At 39.7% G+C, this 24545-nt stretch overlaps 1 protein-coding gene across 4 annotated transcripts in view; it reads right to left on the bottom strand.

Annotated features, from left to right (window-relative positions):
- Positions 1–24545, bottom strand: part of ATP2C1 (ATPase secretory pathway Ca2+ transporting 1) — a 220563-nt gene that overhangs the window by 126213 nt on the left and 69805 nt on the right. For all 4 annotated transcript variants that reach the window (XM_070726349.1, XM_070726352.1, XM_070726351.1 and 1 more), the window contains 2 exons: positions 14975–15083; positions 13907–14062 (listed from right to left, as the gene is read on the bottom strand). In XM_070726349.1, coding sequence (XP_070582450.1) covers positions 13907–14062; positions 14975–15083 — 265 coding nt within the window. The remainder of the gene's footprint in view (positions 1–13906; positions 14063–14974; positions 15084–24545) is intronic.

Raw genomic sequence — 24545 nt, 5'->3', positions numbered from 1 at the left:
TAGTTGTATTATAAAATATTGTCAGTGGGGATAGTTGAAAGCTTCTTGGGCATCAACAAAAATGATTGCTAATAGGGAGAGGGGTGTGGTCAACTGTCACAGTGCCATAGAGTTCCCCTGCTCTTGCAGGGGGGATTCCTGAATCCCCATCGCCTGGGAGTGCTGATTCTTTTTGAATCATCCCAGATCCTCCCTGAAGGGGAGTTGAAGAAGGGGACTTGGCAGGCAATCCATTTTGTGGTCGGCATACCCCTCGGAGAGTCTGCCTGGAACCTCCAGCGGCTTCGGTCACCTTAGCCATGGCAACTATGTAACAGAAAGAATTGAATCAAAAATTGGAAGTCATCTGGTAAGAAAAATACTGTAAGTTTTGTGCTGGAAGAGGAAGAGAAAGAGAGCACTTGGAATAAGGTGAGCTATTTTGCCGGAGGGAAAAACCTTTTTAAGAACTGTTCTTTTGGATTTGTGAGTTAAAGATAAAGAGAAGACGAGGGAAGTGGGTAATCAACATTGGAAATGTTCAATTGTTACTGAAAAGACTTGGAAAATTACAGCTAAACCCCGCGTCTATGCTTTATTTTTGTTTGGGACTTACAATGTGGATTTTAAAATAACCTTTTAAAAAAGGAAGCTTAAAATCTTTCTCTGTTTCTAAAATAAATATAAAAGGAATTTGGTCTTTAAATGGTGGTGCCATCTTCTGGTGAAATACTTATTCTGTGAGATGTGAATTGAGATTTGTCTAGTTGTGGATTGTGAAAAAAAGACTAGATGTGACCCTAGAGAAAGAAACCAGCTGGAGTGTTGACATGTAACAGGTGATAAAAGAAAAAAAAAATGAAAGAAAACATTGTGAATGCTGAATTTGAACTTTGAATGAACCTTGAAAAAAAACATAAAGCTACTTTATACTAAAAATGACAATGATTGGTGCAGAACAAATGATGGAAGTGATGTGTTAGGCTGTTGAAAAACTTCATGTTTAGCTGGAAAAGTTGCTTCCGCAGAAGAGATGGAAATGCAGAAGACAAGAGATTTATACAATATCTTCATAGAAGTATTAAAGAATATAAACTTTCAGTAAGGGGCTGTATTGAGCCTATAATTGGAATAAGTGAATTACAGGAAGCTGTGGATTTAAAGGAAACTTTCAGCAATGGGGGCAACAAAGTGATTAAATTAAACTGGAGAAGTAAATGTTACAGAATTGGATCAACAGATGATGGAAACAGAAGGAACCTGTGGAGATGGAAACAATGTTAAGATTGAAATTGGACAGATTACTACAAATTATGTGGATTGTCTAGCTTCAACTAATGATACAGTAGAGGAAACTGATGAGGGTGAAATAATAAAGAAATCTGAAAATGGTCTGGCTAATTAATGAGCTAATGGTCACATCTTACAATGTGTATGAGTATATTGATATATTTCAGCCTTAATAAAAAAGGGGAGAAGATGTGAGCAGAGGCACGGGAATTGGCAGGTTATGAAAGAAATTAAAATTAAAATAGAAATTAAAAAGAAAAGGAAAAATGGAGGGTTGATAAAGTCTGCTTACTTAAAGAGGAGAGGAAGAAAGAAGGGAAAGGGAATAAAAAGCTGGTAAAAAAGACAAAAAAGAAAGTTATTAATTTAAAACAGAAAGTTGTTGATTTTAAACAAGGGCATCAGCAGTTTAAGAAGGGTTGATTAGCTTTAGGAGGGTTGATAGTAATTTTTTAGAAATAGTTTTGAATTCGTGTTTAATATTAGTAGTGGTATTAAATTTGGTAAACTTATAAAGTGATATGTAGGAGTATTATAAATGAAATTTATTGAAATTTATTAATGAGACATAAAAGGATATATTGATAAGTAATAATAATGGTTAGAAGACATTGATGTTTATTTTTCTTTTTTGTTATTGTTTTTATTATTATTACATATGATTGCAGAGGGAAATTTTAAATGTTAATGGATTGAATGTTAATTGGGACTGGAGTAAATAAAGATATTTAAAGTTACTGATAAAGTGTACTATTAAAAGGAAGATGAAAAAGGTTTTTTGATTGGATGATATGAATTAATAAGTATTAATGGGTTGAATGTTAATTAGATTAGGAGTTAAATTTAAATTTGTAATTAGTAAACATATATTACTAAGAGGGAGTGGGGAAAGTTTAAATGCATTTGATTCTATTTGTTCTTTTTAGTGGTTAATAATAATGGTTATATAAGAGTTATTAGCTTTTTCAGAAAAATGTATAGAGAGAACAAAGAGGCACTATGGCTTAACATTTGACAGGTTAGAAATATTGTTTGTATTAAACACATGAAGGAATATTAATGGTGAAATATTAGAAACTAATTGGCATATCTGTATGATAAAATTAGAAACTTGGCAGCAAAGAGAAGTTATAGATAAATTAAGAACTTTTTTTGAGATTATATATGATGTACTAATACTATATTGCCTTTATTGTACCAAAAACAGATGGTACACTGCATTGTATGGATGTATTTGGAGAGGGGGAAAAATTAACACCTACCCCACCCTGCAAAAAGAGTGCTAATTGTTTGTCTATGTGTGTATTGTAATATTCAAGTGTATTCAATATTATTCTAGTATTGTTTCTTACATTTCTGCATGGTAGAAAACCCTTTTGATCCAAATGTATAACCTGATTAAGAATTTTTAAAAATCTTTCCAGCACAATCAATGTAAGCATTTTATAAATCGGTGTTTAATAGGGAAATCGGTCTATAGTTTTGGATTTGTTGTCTGCTTGTTTCCAGGACTCGGGTAGTTCCCCTTTCTCTAATATCTCATTCAATAAGTATAACATTGTTGATTCTAGTGGGCCTTGTAGGTTTTTATAAATTTCAAAGGGGATACTATCCAGTCTTTTGTTGTTCTTTTGTTTACCTATGGCATTTCTCAGTTCGATTAACATTATTTTATCATCTAACATTTTCCTATCCTCCTCCAGAATGATTGGTAGATTACTTCTTTGATTACTTCTTCTTTTAATACTCTGTTTGTAAACTTCTGTTTAGAAGGTTTGAATTATTTTTTTCCTGTAATCTTTCTCTGTATTTCTCCATTTTGATCTTGTAGAGCTTCTATAGTTCTATATACTTTTTCCTTTACAGGTTTATGGGCAAGCCACCTCCCAGGTTTATTGGCCGATTCAAAATAATTCTGTTTTTCTGCAACTTTTAATTTTCTAGCCAATTCCTCCTGTGTTATGAAATTAATTTTATGCCTAATAATGTTTAAGTCCTTAGAGTCCTTAGGGACTTCTATGTTGGAGTCCTTAGGGTCTTCTTGTAATGTCTTTTCTAGCTTATGCAATTCTATTGTTAATGTATCTAATTTGATTTTCCTTTGTTTATTGCGTTTGGCCAAGTAAGCAATAGAAAGTCCTCTTATATATGCCTTTGCGGTGACCCATAAATTTCTTAAGGTTGTACTTTTGTTATTAATAATTTGGAAAAAGATATTTAGTTCTTTCTCCATTAATTTAAAATAATATTTTCCCTTGACTATTGTTTGATTTAACATCCATCTTAATTTTGTTTTCCTACTTGGTTCCTTTCATTTTAACCAAAAAAGATTATGATCAGCCCAGGCATCTGAAAGAATTTCAATCTTGGCTAAGTAGTTCAAGAAGTCCACATTTGCCCAAACCATATCGATCCTGGACCATGATCTGTGTGGAAACGAAAAAAAGGTATATTGCATACTATTAGGATTAGATTAAATTTTATTGTCATCAGATCAAAGGCTGCCGATAGATGTTTTCTTGCTTTTTCTTTTGTGGCACCTTTATAATCTTTTTTTTCTCTCAATGACAGTGTTGAAATCCCCTATTATTAATAGCTTTCCCCACTGTATTCCTGTTGGTTCTTTGTGAAGATTAGCAAAAAATACTGATTGATTAATAGATGGAGCATAACTGCTATCATGATTGGTTTGTTTCCATTATTTATTTGTATTATTAATATTCTACCATCCTTGTATATAGAAGTTTTGGGTTCAATTTCTGTTTAATATACAGTGATCCCTCGAGTTTCGCGTCCTCGAGCATCGCGAAAGGGCTATATCGCGAGTTTTCAACCCGGAAGTAAACTCCACCATCTGCGCATGCGTGCCCTCCCACGCATGCGTAGATGGTGGAGTTTCCCCGCCGGGCAGAGGCTTCCCTGGGTCTTCCCCCTCTTGCCCCGGTAAGACCCCAGCGGCGGCGCGAGCAACGGCATGGGCTGGCGGGCGGCACGCGCGCGGGAAACCCCAGCTCCGCTTCCCAGCTGGGAAGCGGAGCCGGCAACAGCGTGGGCGGGCGGGCAGCGCGCGCGAGCTTGGGGACACCCCACCTCCGCCTCCCAGCTGGGAAGCGGAGCTAGGGTGTCCCCACGCGCGCGCGCGTTGCTGGGGAAAGCGCGCGCGCTTGGGGACACCCCACCTCCACCTCCCAGCTGGGAAGCGGAGCTAGGGTGTCCCCACCGCGCGCGCGTTGCTGGGGAAAGCGCGCGCGCTTGGGGACACCCCACCTCCGCCTCCCAGCTGGGAAGCGGAGCTGGGGTGTCCCCAAGCGCGCGCGCACCCCAGGCGCGAGCAACGGGGTGGGCGGGCGAAGGGCGGGCGGCAGTGGAAGTAAAAACACCATCTGCGCATGCGCAGATGGTGTTTTTACTTCCGCACCGCTACTTCGCTAAAAATCGATCATCGCGTGGGGTCCTGGAACTGAACCCTCGCGATGATCGAGGGATCACTGTATACTGTTATTCCTCATTTTTTAAGTAAGGATGATGCTGTAAATAATTTACCCAACTTTGGAAATTCCAAGATTTGGTTATGTTCCTTTTTAATATGAGTTTCCTGTAGACAGGTGATATCAGCATTTTGTTTTAGTAGTTTATGATTTTTCTTTTTGAGGATAATTAAGTCCATTTATATTTAAGGATAGTAACCTTACTTCCTCTACATGCGAGTCAATTTTTAACTTCCTTGGTTTCTCTCTCTTTGCCCCAGTCTGCGCTCTTGTTGTCGGTCCTTCCCTGCCATGGTTATCTGATACCATCCTATTTCTAATCTCTTTATTCAGTAGATTCTCTTCAGAGCTTATTTCCTCCAGATTTTCCATTTCTTTTTTTTATTTTTCCTTACTTTCTTGTTCTTCTGACCCTTTCATGTACAGTGATCCCCCGGTTATTGCGTCCCCGACCATTGCGAACAGGGTAATTTGCGATTTTTCAACCCGGAAGTCAAAACACCATCTGCGCATTCGTGCCCTTTTTTCTATGGGCACGCATGCGTAGATGGTGCCCGGCAGATCAGCTGCTGGGCGGCTTCCCTGGGTCTTCCCCCTCTTGCTGGCAGGAGGGCGAGCAGCAGGACTCAGCTCCAAAGCGGCCAGAGCGAGCGCGGACAAGCCGTTCGCTGGCGCTAGCTCTCGCCTGCCTGCCCGCTAGCGAGGAGCCGCCTGCCTGCCCGCTAGCGAGGAGCCGAAAATTGGGGGCGGCGCGGCTGTTTTAAAACGTCCCCGCCGACATGGGGGGCTCGCTAGCACACCCCCGAACCCCCAACCTGGGTTTGGGGGTGTGCTAGCGAGCCCCCCATGTCGGCGGGGACGTTTTAAAACACCCGCGTGACTTTCCAATGAGTCCCGAAGACAAACGCGTTGTCTTCGGGACTCATTGGAAAGTCGCGCGGGTGTTTTAAAACGTCCCCGCCGACATGGGGGGCTCGCTAGCACCCCCCCGAACCCTCAACCCGGGTTAGGGGGGTGCTAGCGAGCCCCCCATGTCGGCGGGGACGTTTTAAAACACCCGCGCCGCCCCCAATCTTCGGCTCCTCGCTAGCGCTGCGGAAGTAAAAACACCATCTGCACATGCGCAGATGGTGTTTTTACTTCCGCAGCGCTACTTCGCGAAAACCCGCTCATTGCGGGGGGTCCTGGAACGGAACCCTCGCAACGAGCGGGCGATCACTGTATTTTTGGAAGAAATCTCTAGTGTTGTCTACTGATGTGATTCTAAACTTTTTGTCCTTAAAAGGTATTGCTATTTATTTATTTATTTATTTATTTATTTATTTATTTATTTATTTATTTATTTATTTATTTATTTATTGGATTTGTATGCCGCCCCTCTCCGGAGACTCGGGGCGGCTAACAGCAACAATAAAGCAGTGTACAATAGTAGTCTGATGTTAGAAACAATTAAAAACCCATTAATATAAAAAACCAAACATACATACATACATACATACCATGCATAGAATTGTAAAGGCCTAGGGGGAAGAGGGTCTCAATTCCCCCATGTCTGACGGCAGAGGTGGGTTTTAAGCAGCTTACGAAAGGCAAGGAGGGTGGGGGCAATTCTAATCTTTGGGGGGAGTTGGTTCCAGAGGGCCGGGGCCGCCACAGAGAAGGCTCTTCCCCTGGGTCCCGCCAAGCGACATTCTTTAGTTGACGGGACCCGGAGAAGATCCACTCTGTGGGACCTAACTGGTCGCTGGGATTCGTGCAGCAGAAGGCGGTCCCTGAGATAATCTGGTCCGGTGCCATGAAGGGCTTTATAGGTCATAACCAACACTTTGAATTGTGATCGGCAACTGATCGGCAACCAATGCAGACTGCGGAGTGTTGGTGTAACATGGGCATATTTGGGAAAGCCCATGATTGCTCTCGCAGCTGCATTCTGCACGATCTGAAGTTTCCGAACATTTTTCAAAGGTAGCCCCATGTAGAGAGCATTACAGTAGTCACGTTTTGAGGTGATGAGGGCATGAGTGACTGTGAGCAGTGACTCCCGGTCCAAGTAGGGTCGCAACTGGTGCACAAGGCGAACCTGGGCAAACGCCCCCCTCGCCACAGCTGAAAGATGTTTCTCTAATGTGAGCTGTGGGTCGAGGAGGACGCCCAAGTTGCGAACCTTCTCTGAGGGGGCCAGTGATTCTCCCCCTAGGGTAATGGACGGACAGATGGAATTGTCCTTGGGTAGGTAAGACCCACAGCCACTCCGTCTTGTCTGGGTTGAGCTTAAGTTTGTTGACACTCATCCAGGCCCCAACATCCTCCATGCACCGGCTCATCACTTCCACTGCTTCGTTGGCTGGACATGGGGTGGAGATGTATAACTGGGTATCATCGGCGTATTGATGATACCTCACCCCATGCCCTTGGATGATCTCACCCAGTGGTTTCATGTAGATATTAAATAGTAGGGGGGAGAGGACTGATCCCTGAGGCACCCCACAAGGGAGAGACCTAGAGGTCGACCTCTGACCCCCCACTAACATCGACTGCGACCGACCAGAGAGGTATGAGGAGAACCACTGAAGAACAGTGCCTCCCACTCCCAACCCCTCCAGCCGGTGCAGAAGGATATCATGGTCGATGGTATCGAAAGCCGCTGAGAGGTCAAGAAGCACCAGGACAGAGGACAAGCCCCTGTCTTGGGCCCGCCAGAGATCATCCATCAACGCGACCAAAGCAGTTTCCGTGCTGTAGCCGGGCCTGAATCCAGACTGTTGAGGACCTAGATAATCAGCTTCTTCCAAGGACCGCTGGAGCTGAAATGCCACCACATTCTCGACAACCTTCCCCATAAAGGGAAGGTTGGATACTGGACGGTAGTTATTGAGTACAGCTGGGTCCAGGGAAGGCTTCTTGAGGAGGGGGCGCACAAGTGCCTCCTTATAAGGGGCCGGAAAGGACCCACTCCCCAAGGAAGCGTTGACAATCACCCGGACCCAGCTCCGCGTCACCTCTCGACTGGCCGAAACCAACCAAGAGGGACATGGATCCAGTAGACAGGTGGCAGAACACACAGCTCTAATGGCCCTGTCCACTTCCTTAGGTGTCACCAAGTCAAACTCCTCCCAGACAGATGGACAAAGATGTTTAGCCCCAGTCACCTCGACTGACTCGTTGTCAGTCGACTCTGTTTTACAATTGGAGTCGAGGTCCGCTCGAATCCGAGCAATTTTATCAGCGAAAAACATGTTAAAATCCTGAAGGAAATCCTATGCCTGTTCAATTTGGTAGATAAGAAGTGGTATGTATGGTCATCCATTTTCTCTTAGGCATCGTGGTACTTGTCTGAGTATGAATATCTCCTTTCCCATGTAAATAATGGTGTTTTTCCTCGATAGGTTCTAAATTTCATCTCTAATTATTATCTTGGTGAATCTAATATGTACTCTTTTTCTAACTTTTTCCTTCTTGCATAGCTGGTATGGAGTCTGTAAATGTCATCCAAGTGATTATTTCTTGGGGTGTCTTATTCATTATCCCAGCAACTGTTTCAGCCATGACGTCCAATAAGCTCTCTTCTTTAGTTTCTGTTATGTTTTGAAATCTTTAAAAAGAAGGGTGATTTTTTGAGTTCAAAGTTTAAAATGGCCTCTTCAAGGTTTCTGTTCACAAAATCTGTTTTATTCTCTTTTTAAAAAAATTAAAAATAAACTTTATTTATAACACACAAAATACAAACAACAAAACACACACACATAAAATAAACATTAAAATAAACAGACAATTTGTGACCTGCCTATTATACAATTCTAAATATGCTTATTTTCTATTACGCGGATTATATTTACATAATATACATCAAGTCTTAGCAAAGATGTTATTGTTGTATATCTTTTTCTTTGTTTTCCTTCTGAGCCCGATCCTCTGACATTTACTCTCCACATTATCTGACATTTATTAACTCTCTAATTTTCCTTTTTTTACTTTTTTCTGTGCAATCATAAAATCTACCCCAACAGTTAGTATACTCCTGTTCATCTATATTTTTTATTTTTTTAAACTATCCATTTCTGCACACATTGTAATCTTTTTGATTATATCTTCTTCAACAGGCATATTTTCATTTTTCCAATATTGTGTGAGCACTATTCTCACTGCTGTCATTATATGAAGGATTAAAAACAATTGGTTTTTTTCAAAATTTTCATGGGCTATACCTAACAAAAAAAATTCAGGTTCCTTTTCTGTTTTTCTCTCTAGTATTTCTTCTAATCATGTTTGAATTTCCCCCCAGTATCTCTTAATTTTCTCGCAATCCACCACATGTGATAATATGATCCAAATTTTTTATTACATCTCCAATATCTAAGTGAACGCTTTTTGTCTATTTTAGTTAATTGCGTGGGAGTTATATGCCATCTAAAATACATCTTATACCAATTTTTTTTAATAATTTGTGGCTAATGTTATCTTTTTGTTTCTACTCTACATCTGTTGCCATTCATTTAAAGTAATGGAATAGCCAAAATCCTGGGCCCCCTTAATCATATTTTCCTTCATTTTATAATTTAATAAATAACAATACAATTTTTTAATTAGTTTCTCCTCGGGACCCAATAATATTTTGTCTAATACTACCTTTGTTTCAATACCTTCCCCCTCTCTTTATCTTTTTCTAGTCTTGATTTTATCTGCAAATATTCCCACCATTCCAGGTAAGCCCTTTCCTCTTTCAGTTCTATTCTAGATTTTCAAATCCCTTCATCATTCATCTCTTTTTTGTATGTTATTACCTTACCAACCTTTCTGAAATTTGGGTGGGTAATTGCATCTAGGGGTGAAAACCAGTTTGAAATGTCTCTGTATTTTTGTTTTTTAATCCTTAAAAATAGCGTGGGATGGTTAGAAATGATGAAGTTATGGGGGATGTTTTTATTAAGTCTCCAGCATTTGGATGTCTTGTTCATTACCCAGGTTATGAATAAATGATCCTGAGAATAAAAATAATAGTGCTTTGAAAAAAGAGTGAGTGATTATATGTAGAAAAGCCAAGGTTGGTTGATTTAGACCAATTATAGTTATTATTAAGCTAGTTGACTTGTGGTTGATAGTGCAATATTTTTTTTAATATCATAATGGGTTGTTGCTGCAGTAGCAGCGAATATAGTTGTTATTGATCCTAAAATAAGGCAAGTTGTGGTTATGGCCTTGTTGTTGCAGTAGGTTGAGTAGAGTCGGATTAGAAAAAATACTCCTGCCACAACTATTGTACTAGAGTGCAATAGGGCTGATACTGGGGTTGGACCTTCTATGGCTGAAGGAAGTCATGGGTGAAGGCCAAATTGTGCGGATTTGCCCATGGCTGTGGCTAATAGGCCTATTATTGGAATAATAGTTATTGTTTCATGTTGGAAGATAAGTTCTTGTATATTAATGGATGATGAGGTTATTAATTAAAGGGTAGTTATAAGGCCGATATCTCCAATACAGTTATAGGTAATGGCTTGAAGTGCAGCTGTGTTAGCATCTGGGTGTCCAGATCATCACCCAATAAGGAGAAAAGATATAATTCCTAAGCCTTCTAAGCCGATGAAAAGTTGGTATATATTGTTTGCTGAAATAATGATTAACATAGCAATTAGGAAGATTAATAGATATTTGATGGATTTATTGTTAAATGGGTCTGAGATTATGTATCACATGGAAAATTCTGTATTAGATCATGTGATGAATAGGGCAACTGGTAAGGATATAAGGGATAAGGTATCTAATGTAATAGAAATATTAATGTTTTCTGTTATATCAATTAATGGTGAAAATGATATTGTAAGTTCTTTATTATTAAGGAGGGAGTTAGTGGGAATTAAACTTAAAATAATAGTATTATAAGGTTGTTTTTGGTATCTTGTATTGTTGGTGATTGTGTGATTAGTAGAATTAGGGATAGAATGATGGTAAGTATAATTGTTGGAGAAATAAGGTCCATATTAATCATTCATCTCTTTTTTGTATGTTATTACTTTACCAACCTTTCTGAAATTTGGGTGGGTAATTGCATCTAGGGGTGAAAACCAGTTTGAAATGCCTCTGTTTGTTTTTTAATCCTTAACCAAACAAACAACAGAGTTCCTTATAAAGTGTATGGTAAAATAGCGATGAGCTAAATGTTTCTTATCCCACAAAAAGGAGTGCCAACCGGCTTGTAGATCGTGTTTGTTTGTTTGTTTGTTTAATCAGATTTGTATGCCGCCCCTCTCCGCAGACTCGGGGCGGCTCACAGCAATAGCAATACAATGTAAGACAAATCCAATATTTAAATTACTTTAAAAAACACCACAAATTAAAACCAATCATACACACTAGCGTACCATGCATAAATTTTATAAGCCTGGGGAAGGAACATGTCAATTCCCCCATGCCTGACGACAGAGGTGGGTTTTAAGGAGCTTACGAAAGACTAGGAGGGTGGGGGCAACTCTGATATCCGGGGGGAGTTGGTTCCAAGGGGTCGGGGCCGCCACAGAGAAGGCTCTTCCCCTGGGTCCCACCAAACGACATTGTTTAGTTGACGGGACCCGGAGAAGGCCAACTCTGTGGGATCTAACTGGTCGCTGGGATTCGTGCGGCAGAAGGCGGTCCCGGAGATATTCTGGTCCAGTGCCATGAAGGGCTTTATAGGTCATAACCAACACTTTGAATTGTGACCGGAAACTGATCGGCAACCAATGCAGACTGCGGAGTGTTGGTGTGACATGGGCAAATTTAGGAAAGCCCATGATAGCTCTCGCAGCTGCATTCTGCACGATCGGAAGTTTCCGAACACTTTTCAAAGGTAGCCCCATGTAGAGAGCATTACAGTAGTCGAGCCTCAAGGTGATGAGGGCATGAGTGACTGTGAGCAGTGACTCCCGGTCCAAATAGGGCCGCAACTGGTGCACCAGGCGAACCTGGGCAAACGCCCCCCTCGCCACAGCTGAAAGATGTTTCTCTAATGTGAGCTGTGGATCGAGGAGGACGCCCAAGTTGTGAACCCTCTCTGAGGGGGTTAGTGACTCCCCCCCCCAGGGTGATGGACGGACAGATGGAATTGTCCTTGGGAGGCAAAACCCACAGCCACTCCGTCTTAGCCGGGTTGAGCTTGAGTCTGTTGACACCCATCCAGACCCCAACAGCCTCCAGGCACCGGCACATCACTTCCACTGCTTCACCGACTGGACAAGGGGTGGAGATGTAAAGCTGGGTATCATCTGCATACTGATGATACCTCACCCCATGCCCTTGGATGATCTCACCCAGCCGTTTCATGTAGATATTAAATAGTAGGGGAGAGAGGACCGACCCCTGAGGCACCCCACAAGGGAGTAACCTAGAGGTCGACCTCTGACCCCCCACTAACACTGACTGCGACCGACCAGAGAGGTAGGAAGAGAACCACTGAAGGACAGTTCCTCCCACTCCCAACCCCTCCAGCCGGCGCAGAAGGATACCATGGTCGATGGTATCGAAAGCCGCTGTGTTCTTCTAATATTAAAATTCTATTGTTTTCTAATATCATTCAATTCCTCACCCACAGGAGAACTGCAGCATTATAATATCCTCACCAGTCTGGTAACCCAAAACCATCTTTGCCATTTGATTCTTGCAAGTATTTGAGTCTTATTCTAGGTCTTTTATATTGCCAGATAAATTTATTCATTAATTTATTTAAATTTAGAAAATAGTCTTGGTTCAATTTAATCAGAATTGCCTGAAATAAAAACAAAATTTTAGGTAATATATTCATTTTAATTGCTGCAATTCTTCCCATAAAGGAGAGTTGCAGCCTTGCCCAATTGTCTAAACCTGTTTTAAGTTTTGCATTTAGTATATCATAGTTAGCCTTTTTTTAGAGTTATGTTTCTGGCAATTAAATTTATTCCCAAATATTTTATCAATTTTGTAATTTGAATGTTTAATTTATTCATTAATTTCTTCTTCTGATCTTCTTGCATAGTGTTAAGAATCATTTTAGTTTTATCCTTATTTATTTTAAGTCCTGCCATTTCTCAACGAAGTCTAATTTTAATCCTCTTATGTTCCTTCATCTTTTTTATTCTTTGCTCATCAGAGTACCTTGAATTGATTCCATCCTTTCATCAAGCCTTCCAGCTCTATCATCTACTTTTCTGATGTCTTCTTTCATGTCGCCTATACTCCCTGTCATGATCTCATAGTTTCTGTCAATCAGCTCCTGCATCCTGAACATCATTTCTTGTAATGTTGTCGGTGATGTTTGTATATTAGAGGCTCAAACAACTTTGTCCCCCAAGACACTCTCAATATTAAGCTGGTTTGATGGAGTTGAGGGTGGGGCTGATGCAGGGTTTCCCACCCCATGATTTAGTTTGAATGGATGAGGTCAAAGTAGACATTTTGAAAGCATTCCAAATACTATCCCACTGTACCATACGCAGACTATTCAAGTTCTTATAATTTTAACTTCAGATCTTTGTTTAAATCCCACAGTCAAACCTTTTATTATTTATGCTGTCTTTATTTGATCTCTTTTCAAATCAACACTTTCTATATTTCCAAAAGTCCAAAAAAGCTATTTCTAATACTTATTACCATCTTCCTATTAAATCCAATTTAATTTAATATAAATTCATATTATTAAATGCAATTTAATTTATACAATTTATATTTAATAGAAATTATTTCTACCTAACCCACCAGAATTCAAAGGGTAATTATCAATCACAATTAAACATTCTATAGTCTGTAGATTATTTCTTGTATTCTATATAGATAGATATAAGTATTAATATGCTTTTTTTAAATAAATGTATGAATATATTTAATATAAAATCAATAATTTAGATATGTATTTATAACAGATACAACCCCGGAGACTCCGAAGACTGCTCCACACCGGCATGTCATCAAACTGGAAGTCCCATAAATATATACGTATTTCAATTGCCCCGATTCCATCTTAATTAAAATAAATATATTTGATAAAAAAGTTGTGAACAATTCATTTTTAATACTTTCAATAACTTACAGACAACTGAAAGTATTCATATTTTCTAGTAGACAAAGTAAAGAAACATTTAAAAATACATATTCTATCTCTGATTTATTTTTTTAGAATTGTTTTAATAACTTTTGAAGAAAACTACCTTGGCTTTTCCACATCGAACAAGTGTTCCCATAAAAGCAATATTGCTTCTTGATGTGAGATCTCCATTCATAGCAGCGGATTGGGGAGAAGTGCATTTAGAACATGGAGTTGTCTCACCTGTCAAACTCGATTCATCAATGGAGAGATCAATTGCCTTTGAGTGGAAACAGATAAAATTAAAAATATATATTATGCATTCTACTTTTTTTGAATGGTGGGGGCTGTATTCAAGAGTTTGAAACAACTGTTCTGTTAGGGCACAGGTCTTCAAACTTGCGACTTTAAGACTTGTGGACTTCAACTCCCAGAATTCTCCAGCCAGCTATCCTGGCTGGAGAATTCTGGGAGTTGAAGTCCACAAGTCTTAAAGTCGCCAAGATTGAAGACCTCTGTGTTAGGGGATGGAGCATGTTAAGCGAAATTGAGATGTTAGAAAGTTCTTTCATTTGAAGTGCCCAATGTTGTACTTATATTAAATGCTCCAGGGTAACTTACTTTAGTTTCATTTCCTCTACTTTATATTATTAATAAATCATACCATAGAAACAACAGAAAAACACAAATTCTATCTTTGAAAGTTTTTGACTTTCACTTTTTCATTTACAAATACATAATAAATGCTATTAGGAAATTCACAATAAGTTATCTCTTTAAGTTGATTGAATAAAATTCAAAGAATCTAGCTGGACTTCTTAGATTGATAGTGAAATCTCTACAAATATTCTGCCTTGAAATATAAATTGTATCTTTTAAAAATAATCAACAATTAACTCATCTAAATACTCTAAATTAAAACCTTAGATAAGTATCATCACTGTTCCCCAACTATTTACAAGTATAATCACATTTGATATTTCTAGGGTCACTTAAAACCACTAGATGAAAATGGAATAGAAGTGGATTATCAACAATCACAAAAGGAGTATAAGTTGTTTCTACAATAGGATTACTTACACTTTTACTTGATAGAACATTATAGTATCCAGCTGTTAAAATTATGAGTGCACATTCTTAGAAATTTAAAGAGAAGTCAGTTCTATTATTAACTAAGTCATTGACTTCTTACCTCAAATAAGCGCAAATCTGCAGGAACTCTGTCTCCCACTGATAGGCAGACAGTATCTCCAGGAACTAAGTCTCTTGCAAGTGTATGTTCTACCCTTCCTTCTCGGACACTGGAGAGACATAAATAGATAAAAATCTAATATATGTGAAGAAATATATTATTTCTTCACATTTAGTTTAAGATAAATGAAACAGCTAAATAAGACCACAACATACATTATTCTGATCCTGTTGATATTCTAAAAAGCCCTAAAGGTATCTTGATCTACAGAACGAGAGGAGAAGTGGGAAGCATTTTAGATTAGGCCCCTACTAGTTTTCCAGTGAGTAGGAGGGGAAGAATACTTTCAATTGGCAAGATTTTGAAAATATAACTTTACAGTAAGAATAGTTACCTATGGCTTCTTCACTGGGTTACCTCTAAGGGCTAATAAGACTTGACTATTTTCCAAAGCTTTGAGTTAACATGTTTGGAACATGTCAGATACATTTGCATGTCTAGGTGTTGTTGACCAGATTTAGCATTTTGTTCTCGCCCCCCCCCTTTAAAAAAAACATTTCTACTTATATTGCATTTTCTACCTTGTTTAGTTTTATTTTTTTAATAATTAAATTTTATTATATAGACACTCAAAACATTACACGGGGCAAAACCCGAACTCAGAACAATCTACATACATACATACGTACGTACATTCATACATACATACATACATATATATACCGCTAGCTGATGAGGCCAAAATAAGGCCGAAATAGATCTATCCTAGTCTCCCTTAATTTTCAAATTCAGCAAAAAAACCCATGTAACACATATAGATAGAATTGTCGGCTATCAATAAAATTAACTGACTTGGAAATGGCCCTGGGTTGGGCCAAGAGGCAAATAAGGAGCTGTGATGTTCCTTCAATACACCAGGGTGATTCGACACAAAAATATGTAACCCTTCCCTGGTGCAGAGCTGAAAGGATTGGATACTGTAGCCTAGAGGATAATTCTCTGCCTTACAAGGCAAAGGTTGCAGGTTCAAGTCCCAGTGGGTATGGCTAGCTGATGAGGGCAAAATAAGGCCAAAATAGATCTATCCTAGTCTCCCTTAATTTTCAAATTCAGCAAAAAAACCATGTAACATATATATAAAGCGGGCGAGTGTGCAGCAAGTCTGTATAATGGTACTATGTACATTTTCTATTGCCTATTTTAAATAAAATTAATAATTATTGATTGAAAAGAAAAAAAGAAGAGTAATAATCTTAATTAGTATAAATATCAATTTTCCAAATTTCCATTATACATTATCACCAGGTAATTTTTCTTTATACTTTAATAACTTAATATGCTGTGATGATTTGGCCTTTTCTCTTGCCAGCAGTAGAATAAGTCCCAATAGTTATAAAATATAGATTCTTCTTTGTTTTTGAGTTCTAATGTTAGTTTGTCCGTCTGCATAGTATATGATTTTCTTCAAAATCTGCTCCTCCTATGGTGTTCCTTCATTTTTCCATATTTGTGCGTAAGCTATTCTGGCCGCAGTTGTTATATGGATGACTAAATATAGCTGGGCTTTATCCAGATGTTGGCAAAAGATTCCAAGGAAACACTCTGGAGTTTTTTCTAGTTTTATACCCAAAATTTCATCAAACCAATTTCCTATTTTTCCCCAATAGGTTTTGATCTTTTCACACTCCCACTATAAGTGATAGTACATACCATATTCTTTTTTACATTTCCAGCAATTAGAGGACTGTTTTTTGTCTATCTTGGCTAATTTGGCGGGTGTCATGTGTCACCTATACAACATTTTTTTCCCAGTTCTCTTTCTAAGTTGTGGCTAGTGTCAATTTATAGTTCCTGTCCCAGATTGATTGCCATTCCTCTGATTTTATCTCGTTTAAAGTTTTGGTTCCATTTTTCTTTATTTACTTTTATTTTTGTTGTTTCTAATTTTGGGGTCAGTAGGTAGCAATAACATTTCTTAATTAATTTTTCAGATGTCCCTAATAGTATTTTGTCCAATATCTTTTCTTTTTCAATTCCTGGATCTTTCTTTACTTTGATATATCTTGTTTTGATCTGGAGGTAATTTTAAGCATTCTCTAATTCTATTCTTCTTTTTTATACAGTGATACCTCATCTTACAAACACCTCGTCATACAAACTTTTCGAGATACAAACCTGGGGTTTAAGATTTTTTTTGCCTCTTCTTACAAACTATTTTCACCTTACAAACCCACCACCATTGCTGGGATGCCCCGCCTCCGGACTTCCGTTGCCAGCGAAGCGCCCATTTTTGCACTGCTGGGATTCCCCTGAGGCTCCCCTAAATGAAAACTTACGTGTTTTTATGATGCTACACAGAGGTCTGAAGGTGGGGTTTCGAGGACTTCAGTGTTTTTGCGATGCTGTGATTTCACTGATGCTCCCTTCGCTGGGAAACCCCACCTCCGGACATCCGTTGCCAGCGAAGTGCCCGTTTTTGCGATGCTGGGATTCCCCTGCTGGGATTCCCCTGCAGCATTGCAAAAACACAGAAGTCCGGAGGTGGGGTTTTCCATGGAGGGGAACCTCAGGGGAATCCCACCAGTGCAAAAACGGGCGCTTCGGCTGGCAAAAGGCGTGATTTTTGGGCTTGCACGCATTAATTGCTTTTCCATTGATTCCTATGGGAAACATTGTTTCATCTTTCATCTTTCACCTTAAGAACCTCGTCCCAGAACCAATTAAGTTTGTAAGACAAGGTATCACTGTATTTCCATTTTCTTTTACCATATTTTTGTATCTTATTATTTTACCCATTTTCCCTAAATTTGGGTGTAAAAACGCATCTAGTGGTGCGAACCAAATTGGAATCCCCCTATAAGTCTGTTTTCTAATTTTTAACCATACATTTAGGATTGAATTTCTAATCAGATGGTTTAGTAAAATATTTGTGTATTTTGGGTCTTTTGTCCCACAAATATGAATGCCATCCTGACTGGAGATTGTGGCCTTCTAAATCTAGCAATCTAGTGTTGTCTAATTGTATCCATTCCTTGACCCAAGCTAAGACTGATGCGTTATAATACTCCTTCCAGTTAGGTAGGCCCAATCCGCCATCTTCTTTAGTTTCAGATATTTTAGCCAAATTCTGGGTCTCTTGTTTTGCCATATGAATTTGTTAACGAGTCTATTTAAATTTGTAAAATAGTCTTGATTTAATTTAATGGGTATTGTTTGAAATAGAAAGAGAATTTTGGAGAAAATATTCATTTTAATCATAACAATCCTTCCCATAAATGAGAGTTGTAGCTTCCCCCATTTCCTTAAATCTTTTTTAATTTTTTAATTTAATTTGTCATAGTTGTCCTCTTTTAGATTTATGGAGTTGGCTATTAAATTGATCCCCAGATATTTTAATCTCTTTATTAATTGGATGTTTAATTTTGTAGTTAATCTTTCTTTTTGTTCCTCGTTCATATTTTTGACTATCATTTTAGTTTTATGTTTATTAATTTTTAATCCTGCCACCTTTCCAAATTCCTCTAAGGTATATAATAGTTTTAGGCCTGATTCTAGAGGTTCTTCAAGAATAAAAACAAGGTCATAGGCGAAGGCCTGTAGTTTATATGTTTCCTTTTTACTTTTCAGCCCCTTTATCTCTTTGTTATTTCTAACTATTCTAGTAAGAACTTCTAAAGTTAGAATAAAAAGAAGAGGTGAAAGAGGGAAGCCTTGTCTTGTTCCTTTTTTAATGCCAATTTTAGGTGTTACATCTCCATTTATTATAACATATGCGAATTGTTCAGTATAAATAGCTCTAATTGCTCCCAAAAATTTATGTCCAAAATCCATGAAATCTAATTGTTTGAGCATAAAGTCCCATAAAACGTTGTCGAATGCTTTTTGGGCATCTATGAAAATTAAAGCAATTTGTTTTTCACTGTGGCATTCATAATATTCTAAGGCATCGATAATAATTCTTAAATTTTGTCTTCTAGGTAAAAACCCATTTTGGTCCATATGTATAAAGTTGTTTAAGTATCCCTTGACTCTATTTGCCAGTAAGGAACTAATAATTTTGTAGTCAATATTCAGAAGTGAGATAGGTCTATAGTTAGCTATCAAAGTCTTTTTTGCCACTAGGGCCAAATTTGCATCTTTCCAAGATATAGGTATTTTACCTTCTTCTAACACTGTCTTGTAAACCTCCAGTAGCATCCTCCAACATTTCTTTATAAAATTCTATTGGGAGACAGTCTAGCCCTGAAGCTTTATTGTTTTTTTGCATCTTAATTGTTTTTCTTAATTCTGTTAATGAGATCTTTTTATTTAATAATTCTTTAGTTTCTTCCGGTACTTTTGGGAGATTGGCCAGTTTGAAGATAGTTTGGGTAATTTGCTCCTGTTCTTGCTTATCTCAATTAATGATATTTCCATATAGTTTGTTATAAAAGTTCCAAGCAATCTGTTTTTTCCCACCTAAATCATGACAAGGTTCTGCTTCAGTTTTAAGACAGTTAATCTTTTTTTTTCTTTCTGTTTATAAGCTGATTAGCCAATCATTTACTGGTTTATTTGAGTTTTCACAGTAATGTTATTTACTACTTTTAATTTGTTGAGCAAGGTTTTCCTTATCTATTAAATTTAATTTATGTTTTATTAAAAGCATCTGTTGTTTTATGTCTTCATTCTGTGGTTGCTTTTGTAACTCCTCTTCAGGTTTTTTATACTTTACTTCTAAATTTTCTTTCTTTTCCCTTTTCATTGTATATAATAATATAATTATATATAGTAATCAATAATAAATAGTGAATATATCAAGAGTAAATGTATCAATAGTAGTAAAGATAATCAAAATTAATCAGAAATAATCAAAAATCTTTTGATAATATAGTATGATCAAATCAATTATTAAATTATTAAATCAATTCATTAAATTCAAGAGCAGTCAAGATAAAGTCAACTAATTAACTTATCAGTCATTTAGTAATTACCTAATCAATTGCTTATTAAAGTTTCAATTCTTTCAGTTCTTACAGTTCATAGTCCAGATCAATAAATAATGGTAGATCACAGAAGATTACAGAGGGTAGAAAGAGTTCTAGAAGAATCTTTGTCTATTTAAACTTCCTTGTAGGAAGTCTCAGTTTTTCTCTATACAGTTTCAATCTTGCATGTCTTCTGTTGAGATATCCACAAATGTCCACAAATATCACAAATTCAAAAGAAAAAGTCAATCTAAAGTAAGTTAACCACTATTTACCATCCACTTGCTTCGTCAACAGGAAAATTTATTATCTTTTTTTTCTTTGAAAAACTGCCCGATCTTCTTAATGTTATTGCAAATTACTAGAAAGTTTTTTTAAAAAATCCTGTTGTTCTCAGTTTGCTTGCTGCTTCCAGAGGGGAAAAGATGGCAACTTCCTCCCTCCTCCCTCACAAATCTCTTTCAGCAAATAGACATGCCACAAGGGCTCTGTTTTCAAAGAACTCACCGCCACTCTCTATACCAGTAGCAATTAAAATCCCGGTGAGTATTCTTGTCAGATCTTGCTGTCACGATCGCCCCGCCAACTTAATGCTCATAAATCCTCCAGCTGAGAGCACATTCAGGCCGCCATTATGCTCTCCTCTCTTAGGCACTTGATCTTTCTGGGGAATTCCCTGGTCTGCCAATTGGGCTACCGTCCCAAAATCGGCTAACAGCACTCCCCTTTCTTCCGATCCCTTCTCATGGGATCTACGGCTTCTGGAAAGCTGATCGAACCTCTGAAAGTGTCAGTGTTTTGCGGAGCTCAGCTCCACACCGTCAACTCGGCCCCGCAGCTGGCTCCACCCCCCCTACTTTGTTTAGTTTTATGTAAACTACCCAGAGTCAGTCTGGGGTTATATAAGTGATGTGCCGGTGTGTGGAGGCTGTTAGGCTTTGGATGGGTGCCAACAGGCTCAAATTTAACCCCGACAAGACGGAGTGGCTATGAGTACTGCCTCCCAAGGACAATTCCATCTGTCCATCCATCACCCGGGGCAGGACTTTTGACCCCCTCAGAGAGGGTCCACAACTTGGGCATCCTCCCCGATCCACAACTGACCTTAGAACATCATTTTGGCTGTGGCGAGGGGGCGTTTGCACAGGTTCCGCTGGTGCACCAGTTGTGACCCTAACTAGATATGGAGTCTTTGCTCTTGGTCACTCATGCCCTTATCACCTTGAGGTTAGACTATTGCAATGCTCTCTACATGGGACTCCCTTTGAAAAGCATCTGGAAACTACAAATTGTGCAAAATGCAGCCGCGTGAGCAGTCATGGGCTTGCCCAGACACATGCATATCTCTCCAATACTCTGCGATCTGCACTGACTGCCAATTGGTTTCTGGACTCAATTCAAAGTGTTGGTTATGACTTATAAAGCTCTACATGGCATGGGACCCTCCAAGACCGCCTTCTGACACATGAATCCCAGTGACCCGTCATGTCCCACAGAGTCAGCCTTCTCCAGATTCATCAACTAGAAAATGTCATTTGGCGGGACCTAGGGGGAGAGCCTTCTCTGTGGGGCCCTGGCCCTCTGGAATCAGCTCTCCCCAGAGGAAAGCCAGGGGGCGGGGAGGAAAGCGGGTCTGCAATTGGCCCCTTTCTTTCTCGCCTTTAGGGAGAGGAACTGTTGCTGCTCTGCCATAGGGCAGCAACAGTTTCTATCCCTAAAGGTGGCAAAGAAAGGGGCCAATTGCAGGCCCACTTTCCTACCTGCCCACTGGCTTTCCTCTTCCTCCTTGCCATCACCAGACACTCAGCAGCAGAGTAGACAGGAGGTTCGGGAGCTTATTATATAGATCGGTAAAATCTTGTATGCTGCCGCGGGCCGGATAAATGGCCTCAGCGGGCCGTAGTTTGGGGACCGCTGGGCTAGATAGTATTGCTCAACAGCCCCAGGTCTGCTGGCAAAGCCAGATTTTCATGGCTTTCTGGAAGGCTAGGAGGATGGGCAGGGCCGCCATCAGGAATTTTGGGGCCCCATACAGCCTAAGTGTCTGCCCCCCTCCCGCCATTTTAAAACTACTTTTTTAAAGTTTTTAAGAAGATGTTAGATAATCATCTGAAAATAGCTGTAAATAAAACCCGATGTTCCCAGAATTAACTTTATTCATAAGATTATGATAGCAACAACTTGACCTTAGTTTTACTGGAACTATAGAATAATCATATAATAACCGCTGATGTTACAGGCCGTATAACTATATAAAGAAGGAACTGTGAGGATAACAGTTCAAAAGGGTCGGGGGTGGTGTTTGTTATGTTGTGTTGTTTTGTTGCTTGTCTTATAAAATGCAAATACAAAATTTAAACAAACAAATAAGTATATTGTAAAATGATCTTATTTTTTTAATGTTTACATAACTACTTTTTTTAAAAAAAAATCATCTGTCTGAAGTAGTGTAGGATTCCTGTCTAAGCAGGGGGTTAGACTAGAAGACCTCCAAGGTGCCTTCCCACTGTTATTCTATTCTAATTATCCAGGGGGTTGTGTAGTTATCAGTGGTATTAAAATAGGAGCTGTTAAAAAAAACCCAAATACAATTTCATATTGCTTCACATCTCAATATCCTTTTCGATCTAGTTTTTACGCCCATCTGTGAACGCAGGTCTGAACGAGCCCATGGTATCCAAGTTAATTTCAAAGTACACTGCTCAAAAAAAAGTGAAGGGAATACTTAAACAACACAATATAAACTCCAAGTTGTCAATCAGCGTTGCTTCCTAAGTGGACAGTTTGATTTCACAGAAGTTTGATTTACTTGGAGTTATATTGTGTTGTTTAAGTGTTTCCTTTATTTTTTTGAGCAGTGTAGATAGAGCAGGAGGTCTCCAATCTTGTCGACTTTAATACTTGCGGACTTCAACTCCTAGAGTTCCTCAGCCAGCGAAGCTGCCTGGGGAACTCTGGGAGTTGAAGTCCGCAAGTCTTAAAGTCGCCAAGGTTGGAGACCCTCTGATAATACAGGGATTCTATCGTTGTATAAGTCAGTGTTTCCCAACCTTTTTTGAGCCGCAGCACATTATTCATATTTTCAAAATCCTGGGGAACATTGAAAGGGGGGGGGGGCGGGCTAAAGAAAAGTTTGGACAAAAAAACCCTCTCTCTTCTGCACTTTCGCTCTATTTCTCCCTCTTTCTCTCTTTTCCTTCCTTCCCTTCTTTCTCTCTATCCCTCTTTCTTTCTTTCTTTCTTCCTCTCTTTTTTGCTCTCTTTCTCTCTCCCTCCTTCCCTTCCTGTCTTTCTCTCTCCCTTGCTCTCTCTCTCTCTCTCTGTCTCCCTTGCTATCTCTTTCTTGCTTTTCTCTCTCTCTCTTTCACTGTCTTGCTATATGTCTCTTTCTTTCTCTTTGCCTCTCTTGCTATCTCTCTTTCTTTCTCTCTCTTTCTCTCTCTCTGTCTCTCTTTCTTTCTTTCTCTCTCTCTCTCTGCCTCTCTTGCTAAGTCTCTCTTTTTCTCTTGCTATGTCTCTTTCTTTTTCTCTCTCTCTGCCTCTCTTGCTATGTCTCTCTTTCTCTCTCTCTTTCTCTATCTCTCTTTCTCTGCCTCTCTTGCTTTCTTTCTTGCTCTCTCTCTCTCTCTGCCTCTCTTGCTAAGTCTCTCTTTTTCTCTTGCTATGTCTCTCTTTCTCTGCCTCTCTTGCTGTCTTTCTTTCTTGCTCTGTCTCTTTCTCTGCCTCTCTTGCTATGTCTCTCTTTCTCTCTCTCTCTCTGCCTCTCTTATATGTCTCTCTTTCTTTCTCTCTCTCTCTCAGCTGACTGCAAGCGGGAGCCCTGACGGCGGCAGCTGGACGTGCTGCTGGACACCGTATATGCCAGGCCCGCAGCGCCAGCATGTACGACGTCCAGCAGCACGTCCAACCGCCACGTCAGGGCTCCCACTTGCAGTCAGCTGAGAGAGAGAGAGAGAGCGCTCCCTCTAGCCGCCGCCTGGAGCTCTCTCTCGCCGCCGCCATCTCCCCGCGACTGCCTGCGGCCGCTGCAGCCACCCCCCCTCCTACTGCCAGTGCCCTCCCACCGGGCCACAAAGGACACTTGCCGCCGACGCCAGGAAAGTTCCAGCTGGGCGGGGCGCTGCCGGTACTTTCGTCCTGGGGCTCCCGCTCGCAGCTGTCCCCCGGCTTCTGCTCGATGCTGCGGTTTTCGGCGCTCTCCTGCTGGGCCCCAAAGAAGGAAGGCGGGAAAAAGGCGCGAAGAATGACGCTCTCCTTCTTCCTGCCTTCTTTCTTTGGGGCCCAGCAGGAGAGCGCCGAAAACTGCAGCATCGAGCAGGAGCGCACCGGTTGGGAAACGCTGGTATAAGTTACAACCGGGTTCTGAAGACCAGCCCCACACGACAACAAACCTCCCTTCTTTTGCTTTGGGAAGGCGCCTCGAGTTTCCCTCACGTCCATTCATCAGGGTTATTTTTCTTTTACCGAAGGGAAGCTCTGATTGACGGCGTTAATGTGGGGGCCCTCTAATCACCGGGCCCGGTACGGGGCTCCCTGTAGTACCCGTCTATTGGCGGCCCTGAGGATGGGGTTGGTACAGATCTCTGGGGGTAGCTTGTACCAGA

This window comes from Erythrolamprus reginae, chromosome Z (genome assembly GCF_031021105.1).
Source record: "Erythrolamprus reginae isolate rEryReg1 chromosome Z, rEryReg1.hap1, whole genome shotgun sequence".
Classification (NCBI taxonomy): Eukaryota; Metazoa; Chordata; class Lepidosauria; order Squamata; family Dipsadidae; genus Erythrolamprus; species Erythrolamprus reginae.
Note: the sequence above shows the minus strand (reverse complement) of the source record. Positions and strands in the feature narration are given on the sequence as shown.